Genomic DNA, 12,530 nt, shown 5'->3' with positions numbered 1-12,530 from the left:
ACAGCATTACAGCCGTAGTACCCATATTTGCCACAGGATGTCAGTAGATAGCTAGCTATTTTCATTTGGCACAACAACAAAAAAAATCTGGCTTTGTCGAGCTCCAAGGCAACGCCGTGGCTTTACTCAGGAGTCAGGATCATGGGGATGTCTCTCCCGACACAGAAAGCGGAGGGAAATTTGAAATTCTTCGAAATGATGGTATTAAAATGCATTTTTTCATTATTTTTGTAGGTCGAACTATTGCAGTAATTGTAAAAAACAAAAATATTTGAATGACATTAGAGATTACTGTTGAGATTAAGTGCAAATATGTTGGGTCTGTGTTAGCATTAGCTAGCTAACGTTAGCTAGCTAGCCAGCCAGCCAACACTTCCTTGTTGTTTGTGGACGCCAAAGTAGCATACATGCTAGCTAGCTACCAGCTAAATCACTTTATCACCATTTGACTTGTGTGATGTCTGACCTGTGATARCTTCTCGGCATTTCGTTTAGCTAGCTTGTCCCTACCATTACAGAACAGCAACTCGACCTGAGATGATTGAAGATGATGCATGATGATTTCCCCATCAACACCTAGCAAGGGAGTACGCTAACGTTATCGATTAAAGATGGAGCTGAAGCTGGAGGTTGTGTTGTCATCGAGCATCAAACGGAAGAAACCATGGCCACGGTTCTGTTGGCTCGGATTGGTGAGGACTCTGAACTGTCAATCATCCACACAGAGATATTGACATCCATCACTAGATAATGCAAATCATTTGATTGCACAGCTTGAACAATGAAATGGACTAGTATTGAAAACAGTAGTATCTGTGCAGTTTGTGACTGTATCAAACGGTTGATTTGTCCAGGAGAAGGAGTCTGTTTTCCTGCTGGATGACAAGCGGATCAGTGAGATCAACATGGTGTCTGGACGCACCAAGAAGAAGACCCCCAAGCTGCAGCCCCTGCTCCCCAGGGTGGTAACCATGGCCGCATCCCAGAACGGTACGCTTTCAGTGGCCTTTACATTCCAACACCATTTGATTCCATAGAAACACGGCAGTAATCGTCATTGCTAAATTGTAATTATTTCGCCACTATGGCCTATTTATTGCCTTTACCTCCCTAATCTTACTACATTTGCACACACTGTTATTGACTGTACATTTGTTTATCCCACATGTAACTCTGTGTTGTTTGTGTCGCACTGCTTTGCTCTATCTTGGCCAGGTCGCAGTTGTAAATGAGAACTTGTTGGTTAAATAAAGGTGAAATAAAAATAAATAAATTCCGTTTGTAGGTGTGTGGCTTGCCGGATTGCTGGTCTCAGGAGAGATGTTTCTATGGAGCAGGGACAAAGACTTCTTGAAGACCGTGGCAGCAGTCCCGACAGAAGCTCAGCTCGTCACTGCAGCACAGGGTCTGTATGTGCTCAAGCCATTGATACAATAAGCCATGTTCAAGCTTGCCAACATAGCTCCATGTACTTACTGCGTATGTGTGGGTATGTACACAGGGTCTGGCGTGTGCCTGTCTCTGGTGGTTTCAGGGGATGGGATGCGGGTGCTGCTGTTGACTGTGACAGGGCAGGTGTTCCTGTGGGAGTGTGTGGACGTGCGTGACCTGTCAGGGGTACGGGATGGTACTGCTAGAGGACGCTGGGCTCAGATACAGCACCCTGGAAACACTGCTCTGCCATCCCCAAAGGACAAGGAGGCATCTCAACACAGCATCTTCGTCAGAGGGGAGGTGAGAAGGACTACTCTGTCCACAGGGATAGACATGATCCAGTTGGAAAACTAGTTTCCCTAGGGAACGTTTGTCATGCCCTTATCATGTCTTCCTGTCTTTTCCTTGTTTTACTGCCAGGCAGTGGGTGATATCTGCTTGTCAGCTTTTGTTTTCACCTCGGAGGTGGAGCTAAGTGTCACTTTCTTAAAGATCCAATGGGAGGAGGGTCAGAGGAGCAGGTGAGTGGACTGGGAACAACTTCTCAGGGTCAAGGGGTCAATACTRCCACTCGAGCTTTTACACTCCTCTTAATACCTTTTTATTGTCATAATACAATCAAAGATCTTTGTTCTCACGTTGCTCATCTGGAACATCTTTGATTATTGGGATGTATGTCTTTCCTTCAGTCCTGTGGGGTACAGTGTACGCTGGGTCACTAAGACATACCCCATGTCCTGCCTCACACCACCCTGTCGTCCAGTGAGGTCCAGGGGGTCACTGGTGCCAGCCTTCTCCCCTGATGGCCTGCTGTTAGCTGTAGTCCTGAACCAAAGAGACCCCAGGGCTACGCAGGTTCTCTTTGTCAGCACTCAGAACTTTATGATTGTCTCCAGTGGACTGGGGGGATGTGGCAGCAAGAAACTCGTCATTCCTTCTAAATATGTGAGGTAGGTACACGACTATAACAGGGAGTATGTACTGTAGGCACTGTATGTGTTTTAGATGATAAAGATGACACCCTTGTATCTTGCAGGTCGTACTGGGTGGGCAGTGTGAGCTGGGCTGCGGGAGGGCTCTACCTGGCCTGTGTGCTGAAGAGGGGCTCCTTCCTCATGCTGGCTCGTCTGGGGGGGCTGCTCTCTCTGTCTACCTCAGGGTGCAATGTGGACTTTGGCCCTGCTCACTTCCTGCCCCTGCATCCGCTAGTCACTTACAGGTAAACATGAGAATGATTCCATTAATATAAGCAACCCATTTGAAATGGAAGGGTCAGTTTTGATAATCCTACATATTGTAGCCACCCTGACCAATTTGGATTTGTTCAAGTGTTCCATAAGTTCTCCAACAGGAAATATACCGTCAGTGTGATACTCTCTTCATCAATCAGTCCAYCCATAGCCATAGAATGTCAAAACTGATTTTGAACACACTCTAGATTATTTTATGTCTGTTTTGATCCATTAGTCTCTCTACTTCCTTTTCCTTTCTTCTTCTTCTCTCATCTGTAGTCATCCTCTTTCTCTATTTCTTCGCTCTCCTCTTCCAACATGGTCATTGTGTCCTCTTTCTCACGTCAGTATTTGAGGGGTTAACACGTGTTGGTCTTGATACTCCACACAGCACACTTGCGCTATCTCCTWAACAGAATTCACTTCCTCACTAGCTTGATGGCGCTTGAAACACAAAATAAATCACTGACATTTCTGATGATTATTTCTACATAGTTGGTAGAGTGCATTCAAAAAGTATTCAGACCCCTTGACTATTTCCACATTTGGTTACGTTACAGCCTTATTCTAAAATGCATKAAATAAAACATTTTCCTCATCAATCTACACACAATACCCTATTATGACAAAGCGAAAACAGATTTTTAGAAATGTTTGCAAATATATAATAAAATAAACTGATATCTTATTTACCTAAGTATTCAAACCCTTTGCTATGAGACTCGAAATTGAGCTCAGGTGCATCCTGTTTCCATTGATCATCCTTGAGATGTTTCTACAACTTGATTGGAGTCCACCTGAGGTAAATTCAATTGATTTGACATGATTTGGAAAGGCACACACATGTCTATATAAGGTCCCACAGTTGACAGTGCATGTCAGAGCAAAAACCAAGACATGGGGTCGAAGGAATTGTCCGTAGAGCTCCGAGACAGGATTATGTCGAGGCACAGATCTGGGGAAGGGTACCAAAAGATGTCTGCAGCATTGAAGGTTCCCAAGAACACAGTGGCCTCCATCATTCTTAAATGGAAGAAGTTTGGAACCACCAAGACTCTTCCTAGAGCTGGCTGCCCGGCCAAACTGAGCAATCGGGGGAKAAGGKCCTTAGTCAGGGAGGTGATCACTCTGTCAAAGCTCGAGAGCTCCTCTGTGGAGATGGGGGAACCTTCCAGAAGAACAACCATCTCTGCAGCACTCCACCATCAGGCCTTTACGTTAAAGWGKTGKTGGCAGCATCATGCTGTGGGGATGTTTTTCAGCAGCAGGGACTGTGAGACTAGTCAAGATCGAGGGAAAGATGAACGGAGCAAAGTACAGAGAGATCTTTGATGAAAACCTGCTCCAGAGCACTCAGGACCTCAGACTGGCACGAAGGTTCACCTTCCAACAGGACAACGACCCTAAGCACACAACCAAGACAATGCAGGAGTGGCTGAGGGATAGGTCTCTGAATGTCCTTGAGTGGCCCAGTCAGAGCCTGGACTTGAACCAAATCAAACATCTCTGGAGAGATCTAAATATAGCTGTGCAGCGACGCTCCCCAACCAACCTGACAGAGCTTGAGAGGATCTGCAGAGAAGAATGGGAGAAACTCACCAAATACAGGTGTGCCAAGCTTGTAGCGTCATAACCAAGACGACTCGAGGCTATAATCGCTTCCAAAGGGGCATCAACAAAGTACTGAGTAAAGGGTCTGAATACTTATGTAAATGTGATATTTCAGTTTTTTATAAAAAAAAACGTTTTTGCTTTGTCATTATGGGGTATTGTGTGTAGATGGATGAGGGGGAAAAAATGATTTAATACATTTTAGAATAAGGCTTTAACGTAAAAAAAATGTGGGAAAAGTCAAGGGGTCTGAATACTTTCTGAATGCACTGTACATGCCTGTCCCCTTGAAAAGCATGTTACTATACTACTATAATATACACATGAATGGTGAGGCTTTTTCCCATCCTATATTAATCTCTCCCCTCACTTTCCCCTTTCCCAATCATCTCTCACCCTTCTCTAACTATCACCCCTCATCTCTCCTCAGACCTCCAGTCTCTGTCGGGGGGGCTGGGGTTGACCCTCTGTCCAGCTCCAGCCTGTCTGTACGGGATGTCCTGAGACAGCGCTACTCGGTGACCTGGCACCCGCGGCTGCCCTACCTCATTGTGTCTGATGGCTACATGGCCACAGTGCTGCGGGTACCTGAGCAGCCCTCCCCCGCCACCCTCCTCAGGGCTCTGCTGCACGACACCAGCCAGGGCCTGGAGACTGCCAGCCGGGCACTGGAGCGAACACAGGTGAGGGGTCAGGAGAGGGGAGGGAGTTGAACGTAATTGGCTCCAGTGCATTTCATTGTTTTGCTGTTGTGTAGTTGCTGAAATGCTCAATAATAATTTGGTCAATAGCTAAGATCAACGGGCCTGTATATTTCTCTTGTTGTTTGCTCTTTTTTCTCTGCTGTCTACCTTCTCTTTTCCCAGCCCCATGCCAGGGCGTGGCTGGAGTCCATATCCTGTCTGAATCCTAGTAGCAGTCTGCAGGAGCTGAGAGCCAGGGCCACACCTGTACCTACCCCAACAGCCACAGCTACATCCACCCTGCCCCTCTTCCTGCAGGACCAGGGAGGCCTGGGGGACACCAGGGAGCTGATCCAGAGAGTTCAGGTCTGTCCATCAGCTGATTTTCACTCACTCACTCACTCACTCACTCACTCACTCACTCACTCACTCACTCACTCACTCACTCACTCACTCACTCACTCACTCACTCACTCATTCACTCACTCACTCAATATTCTCTTCTCTTTGTCATAGTAAATGTTAATCTGTGTTAAGGTGTGTGTGTGTTTCCTTAGGCTTTGTTTGAGGATGACTCTGATCTTGAAGGACCGCCCGCTGGTTCACATGTGGAGGACCGAGGACGGCTGGAGTTTGCCTCCATGTTCGACACCCTCCATGCCCTCTCAGACACCCTGGCTGATCTTGACCCCAGTCCTCGCCCTGACCCTGATGCTAGCTCTGCGGACTCAGAGAGGASTCCCCCAACCCTCCCTCCTGAGCTCCGGGGGGTCCAGGGCAGCTTGCTGACAGCGTGGGCTCTGGGTGTGTCATTAGGTGGCGTTGTGGAGCAGAGAGAGTGTCTGCTGAAGCACACGGTCCGCTGTGCGGTCCGCTTCGCTGCTCTCCTCCGTCTAATTTCCATCCCCAGCTYCCACACGGGAAAGAGAAAGAACAGCTCCGTTCCCTTCTCCTCCCGCCTCCTCCAGCTCCTCAGAAGCCTTCTCTCTTTCCTCCCCTGGGGTGCCCCTCACACAGGGGGGAGGAGTTTCTTGGGTTTGGTTGTGGAGCTTACTCAACAGCTAGTGGGTCTGCTCCTCACCTCGCCCCCTGACCTCTATCAGACTGGCCAGGCTAGCTCTGAGCCCTCCTCCCAGACCCTGTCCACAGCTCTGCTCCTCCTGCAGCTGACCTCCCACAGTATGGACCACACCTACAGCCTCCAGCAGAAATGTGCCCACACAGATGTCTACTGTGTGCTATTCCTGCAGGAGGAGGGAGGGGGGCCATCACAACAGGATCTGCCTCTCCACCAGCGGCCCTCTAGCAGGTAGAGTCAATCTCTTGTGCGTGTGTGTGTATTCATGAGAGTGGGCTTGTGATTGATTTTTAACATAGTGTCATTTTTGTCTCTTTAGTCTGATCTTTCTCATATCCCTCGGACATTATGACTCGGCAGGTTGCGGGGAGCGTGGCGTGCAGTATACAGGCACACCCTGCAGTACTGGGAGGAGCTGAAGTACCGTAGGAGTGGTACGGGCTGGGAGGAGGAGCAGGGCCGTGTGTCTGTCATCCTGTCCCAGATCCAGACAGCTCTACAGGGGATGGGAGAAAGGCTGGAGGAAGGGCCCACTCTGCTGAGCTATACAGGTAGGATGAACGGGAGCCTGTGTGAGGACTATAAAGTTGGGGGCTGGTTTCTGTACATTGAAGTGGTACTGTATATAAGTGATGACTCAAATGGGCAACCTTCTTTTGGGTCCCCAGGGGAACAGCACTTCCTGTTTGGTTCCTACTCAGAGAGTGTTCAGGCTTGGAGAGCTGAGCTGTGGGCAGAGAGAGAGAGAGGTGAGAAGGATAGTTTAGTTGATATGTGTGGTTTTGGGGGACAGTTTGAAACTAAAGGTGTCTGTTCCCCAGATGGGCCTCGGAGTGCGTTCTTGGAGACACGTCTGTTGCTGTCCCTGCTGTATGGACTGCTGTTCCAGTACCATCTGAAAGAGGCCCAGGGGCTGGGGGACCACATGGCYCGTCTGCTACTCCATCAGGCTGGACCACATGGGGACGATAGTGCCCACAACGCTGGTGTGTATGGATCTTGGTCAATCCAGGTTCATTGGAAGAAATTACCCCCCCAAAATTATACTTTTGGCTTTACATAGCGCTAAAATCCAAACTCATAAAAATTGGCTTCAGTTTTGAAAGTCATATATTGTTGCTTGTTGACATTGACTTTATTTATCTATTGGTTGTAGAGGAGGCTCTTCCTGGCTCCTGGCTGCCTGAAGAGGTCCACAGGGAGGCAGCCTGTGCTGTAGTACAGACTCTGGGAAGGTTCATGGCCTCATATTTCACCAACCAGCCCCTTCTCATCCTGCCCCCTCACAGTGTGGATGTACTGCCTCCCTTACACCTCCCCCGTGGTAAAAACTTCTCCATCAAAACACACACACACATTATTGTTCCATACAGGCCAGTGTGTTGGCCAGTGTGTTTATATCTATGTCTGTGTGTCCACTCTCTCCAGCCCCAGGTGTTGGGCGCCTGGTGCCCCTGTGCCAGGAGGGCGTGGCAGGGGCGGTGCGGGGTCAGCAGCTGTCAGAGGTGTGGACGGTGGGCTATGCCCTGGACCTGCTGCTACAAGGGGGGCTGCTGCCGGAGGCCACCTGGCTGGCTCATCGTCTGGGGGACTGGAAGACTGCAGTCTCCCTGGGCCTGGCTTACACCACCTACTCCACAGAGCACTGCGACTTCACCGGGTCAGTGTGTGTTTGTCTGTACGTGTTAGAGCTGCCAGCTCATCAATTCACCACTGAGACGTGTATGTGGATTGTGATGATTAAGTCAATGAGCTTTTGTGAGTTTCTGATGGTTGTCTGTTGCCACCTCAGGCTCAGGTGGCGAGAACTACATCTCTCAGCAGCCCTTGAGCCTGTGAGCCTCTTTCAAGGTCAGCTAGAGTCTCTACTGGGCAGGAAGGCCAGGTCAGAGGAGACCCAAGGAGACGAGGAGAACTACAAGAGCTTCACAGGTGTGTTGTGCCTGACGGTGGACWTCGGCTACTCCATTCTACAATACAGTTTGCCTCCACATCTCTCTGTCTCTATCGCTCATATGCACTTTTCTTTTTTCATCGCCTTTATCATTCTCATCTCTCTCTCTTTCAGACTCTCTGGAGGGTGAGGAYGTGGAGTTGTTGCAGGGTTCAGTGCAGGAGATCCTGAAGGCRTCAGTCATGGCTGGGGTAGATGTGTTGTCCCAGCCCCTGGGTGCTCTACTGGACTCAGCCAAAGACCTGTCCTCCTGCCTTCCTGCTCTGGTGCCTATGGGCCTGTACCTGCCTGCACCGCCACTCTACTGCCCCCAGCCTGCACCCAACACACAGGTACTACAGAGCACAGCGTTTCCCCAGAATGTTGTAACAAGATGGTGCTGCTGAGTAAGGCCAGGGGGGATGCCCAGAGCCTTTGGACTCAGAGATGTTTGTGTTTTTGAACACCTGTAACTGCCATTTCCTGCGCCTCTCTTACATTCTTTGGGGAGAACCCTGGAGTACAACCACACCCAATTTGAAGGGAGGGGGACTGAGACAATGTTCCACCACTATTCAAAACTTAAAATATAGAAATATCTAGAAATTGAACTTTTAGGTGTTATTCTATCTATATATTTGGTATTTTATTAGGATCCCYATTTAGCTGTTGCAAAAGCAGCAGCTATTCTTCCTGGGGTTCACACAAAACATGAAACATAATACAGAATGACATAATACAGAACATCAATAGACAAGAACAGCTCAAGGACAGAACTACATACATACATTCATACACACAAACTATCCAGGTCAAATTGTGCAAACTATCACAGGCGTTGTGCTGTGAGATGTTGCTTTATCTGTTTTTTGAAACCAGGTTTGCTGTTTATTTGACAAATATGAGATGTAAGGAAGTTCCATGCAATAAGGGCTCTATATAATACTGTACGCTTTCTTGAATTTGTTCTGGATTTGGGGTCTGAATAGATCCCTGGTGGCATGTCTGGTGGGATAAGTCTGTGTGTCAGACCTGTGTGTAAGTTGACTATGCAAACAGTTTGGGATTTAACACATGAATGTTTCTCATAAAAAGAAGTGACACAGTCAGTCTCTCCTCAACTCTTAGCCAAGAGAGACTGGSATGCATAGTATTTATATCAGCCCYCTGATTACAATTAAGAGCARAACRTGCCGCTCTGTTYTGGGCCAGCTGCAGYTTAACYAGGTCTTTCTTTGCAGCACTKKACCACACGACTGGACAATAATCAAGATTAGACAAAAMTAGAGCCTGCAGAACTTGCTTTTTAGAGTGTGGTGTCWAAAAAGCAGAGCATCTCTTTATTACTGCCAGACCTCTCCCCATCTTTACAACCATTGAATCTATATGTTTTAACCATGACAGTTTACAATCTAAGGTAACGCCAAGTAATTTAGTCTCCTCAACTTGTTCAACAGCCACACCATTCATTACCAGATTCAGCTGAGGTCTAGAACTTAGGGAATGATTTGTACCAAATACAATGCTCTTAGTGTTAGAGATGTTCAGGACCAGTTTATTTATGGCCACCCATTCCAAAACAGACTGCAACTCTTTGTTAAGGGTTTCAGTGACTTTATTAGCTGTGGTTGCTGATGCGTATATGGTTGAATCATCAGCATACATGGACACACATGCTTTGTTTAATGCAAGTGGCAGGTCATTGGTAAAAATAGAAAATAGTAGAGGGCCTAGAGAGCTGCCCTGCGGTACACCACACTGTACATGTTTGACATTAGAGAAGCTTCCATTTAAATAAAACCCTTTGACTTCCATTAGATAGATAGCTCTGAATCCACGATATGGCAGAGGTTGAAAAGTCATAACACAAGTTTTTTTCAAAAACAGGTTATGGTCAATAATATCAAAGGCTGCACTGAAATCTAACAGTACAGCTCCCACAGTCTTCTTCTTCTTAATTTCTTTCAACCAATCATCAGTAATTTGTGTCAGTGCAGTACGTGTTGAGTGCCCTTCTCTATAAGTATGCCGAAAGTCTGTTGTTAATTTGTTTACGGAGAAGTAGCATTGTATTTGGTCAAACACAATTCTTTCCAACAGTTTGCTAAGAGCTGGCAGCAAGCCTATAGGTCTGCTGTTAGAACCAGTAAAGGTCGCTTTACCACTCTTGGGTAGTGGAATTACTTTGGCTTCCCTCCAGGCCTGGGGACAAAGACTCCTCTAGGCTCAGATTAAAAATATGACAGATAGGAGTGGCTATAGAGTCAGCCACCATCCTCAGTAGCTTTCCATCTAAGTTGTCAATGCCAGGAGGTTTGTCATTATTGATCGATAACAACAAAAAATCCACCTCTCCCACTGTAACTTTACAAAATTCAATCTTCCAATGCTTTTCTTTCAATATATATATTTTTTATGCATGAATACAATTGCTCACTGTTCGTTGTTGGCATTTCCTGCCTAAGTTTGCCCACTTTGCCAATGAAATAATCATTACAATAATTGCCAACATCAAATGGTTTTGTGATGAATAAGCCATCCGATTCGATGAAAGATGGAGTTGAATTTGTCTTTCTGCCCATAATTTCATTTGAAGTAAAGTTTTTTTCCCCATCATTCTTTGTCATTGATTTTGGCTTCATAATACAGTTTCTTCTTCTTTTTGTTGAGTTTAATCACATAATTTCTAAATTTTCAGTAAGTAAGCCAGTCAGATGTGTAGCCAGACTTATTAGCCACTCCTTTTGCCCCATCTCTTTCAATCATACAGTTTTTAAATTCCTCATCAATCCATGGAGCCTTAACAGTTCTAACAGTCAGTTTCTTAACAGGTRCATGTTTATCAATAATTGGAAGAAGCAATTTCATAAATTCATCAACTGCAGCATCTTGATGCCACTCATTAATCACATCAGACCAACAAATATTTTGAACATCATCCACATAAGAGTCACAGCAAAATCTTTTGTATGATCACTTATACACTATTTTAGGCCCAGCTGTTGGAACTTTGGCTTTCCTGGATATAGCCACTATATTGTGATCACTGCATCCAATGGGTACGGATACAGCTTTAGAACAAAGTTCTACATTATTAGTAAAGATTTGATAGATACATGTGGATGATCTTGTTCCTGTAGTGTTTGTAAACACCCTGGTAGGTTGATTAATAACCTGAACCAGATTACAGGCACTGGTTACAGTAAGAAGCTTTCTCTTGAGCGGACAGCTTGATGAAAACCAGTCAATATTCAGGTCCCCAAGAAAGTAGACCTCTCTGTTTACATCACATACACTATCAAGCATTTCACACATTTTTTAGATACTGACTGTTAGCACTTGGTGGCCTATAGCAACACTCCAAAAGAAAAGGCTTTAGATGTGCCAAGTGAACCTGCAACCACAACACTTCAATAACACTTGACATAAGATCTTCTCTAAGCATTACAGGGATATGGCTCTGAATATACATACATACATACATACATACATACATACATACATACATACATACATACATACATACATACATACATACATACATACATACATACATACATACATACATACATACATACATACATACAGCAACACCTCCCCCATAAGCATTTCTCTCTTCTATAGATGTTATATCCTTGTATTGCTACTGCTGTATCAGAAATGGCTAATATATCAATGTTATCTGATGTTCGCAAGTTATTGATTTCATGACCTTTCTAAGGCCACATATATTAATATGGGCTATTTTCAGCCCTTTCCTGGGTAGCTTATCAGAGATAGACATAATACTGAAAAGAGCAAACAAAGYAAGATAAAACAATCTATACATTCAGCAGTCCATTAATCAATTTGTGTGCGTGCGTGTCTGTGTGCTGAGTGGTTGAAGCTACGAACCCATAGGCTTGGCTCTCATCACTTCCAGGCTTCTGGGAGGGAGGGTGGACAATGAGCCTGTCATAGCGGATGTAAGCAATGTCCCCACACGCTCTGGCAGCTTTCATGGCTGGGATCAGTTCTTTCCTCTTCTGGCGCACAGCTTCAGGATAGTTCTCGTTGAGGTAGATATACATTCCTCTCAAGTTCTTGGCTCTTTCCAGAACAGCTACCTTGTCCTTGAACCTCGGGAACTTGACCACTATCGGCCTGGGCCTGTCACCTGGGCCTGTCACCTGGGCCTGTCACCTGGGCCTGTCACCTGGGCCGGTGGTGGGTTGTCCAGTCCTGTGGGCGCGCTCCACCTCAATCTTCCTGTGGTCCATCTTCAATTACTCAGAGATCATTTCCTTCACTTTGTCCTCAGATTCTGCAATTCCGTTCCACAACCATGTTGTTCCGCCTTGACTGTCCCTCGAGAGAGTCTGATTTATCTGTCATTGTTACTTAGGACCCGTCAGGGGGGTTTGGGCAGCTGTTGGAGGGGGCGTCCCGTCACAGGGTGTCAGGGGTCCTMCAGAGGGTGCTGCTGCTCCTGAGGTCTGCCCGCTGCTCCCGTCCAGCTGCCCAGTGGTACATCAGCCACCTGCGACGCTCCCGACATCGCCTAGACAAGGTATTTCCTC

At 46.5% G+C, this 12,530-nt stretch overlaps 1 protein-coding gene across 1 annotated transcript in view; it reads left to right on the top strand.

Moving 5' to 3' along the window:
- The first annotated feature begins 114 nt into the window (after positions 1-114).
- The window catches only part of cplane1 (ciliogenesis and planar polarity effector 1), a 31,705-nt gene continuing 19,289 nt past the window's right edge, over positions 115-12,530 (top strand). Inside the window, 19 exon segments of the mRNA XM_070441415.1 lie at positions 115-201; positions 519-692; positions 855-990; positions 1,286-1,405; positions 1,502-1,734; positions 1,855-1,955; positions 2,124-2,384; positions 2,471-2,653; positions 4,708-4,960; positions 5,144-5,326; positions 5,518-6,269; positions 6,399-6,589; positions 6,707-6,787; positions 6,860-7,024; positions 7,195-7,362; positions 7,467-7,698; positions 7,831-7,970; positions 8,107-8,324; positions 12,356-12,530. The exon segment at positions 12,356-12,530 is cut by the window's right edge and continues 96 nt beyond it. Of these exon segments, the coding sequence (XP_070297516.1) occupies positions 612-692; positions 855-990; positions 1,286-1,405; positions 1,502-1,734; positions 1,855-1,955; positions 2,124-2,384; positions 2,471-2,653; positions 4,708-4,960; positions 5,144-5,326; positions 5,518-6,269; positions 6,399-6,589; positions 6,707-6,787; positions 6,860-7,024; positions 7,195-7,362; positions 7,467-7,698; positions 7,831-7,970; positions 8,107-8,324; positions 12,356-12,530 (3,673 nt within the window). The 5' untranslated portion in view covers positions 115-201; positions 519-611.

This window comes from Salvelinus sp. IW2-2015, linkage group LG4q.1:29, assembly GCF_002910315.2.
Source record: "Salvelinus sp. IW2-2015 linkage group LG4q.1:29, ASM291031v2, whole genome shotgun sequence".
NCBI classification, from domain to species: domain Eukaryota; kingdom Metazoa; phylum Chordata; class Actinopteri; order Salmoniformes; family Salmonidae; genus Salvelinus; species Salvelinus sp. IW2-2015.
Note: the sequence above shows the minus strand (reverse complement) of the source record. Positions and strands in the feature narration are given on the sequence as shown.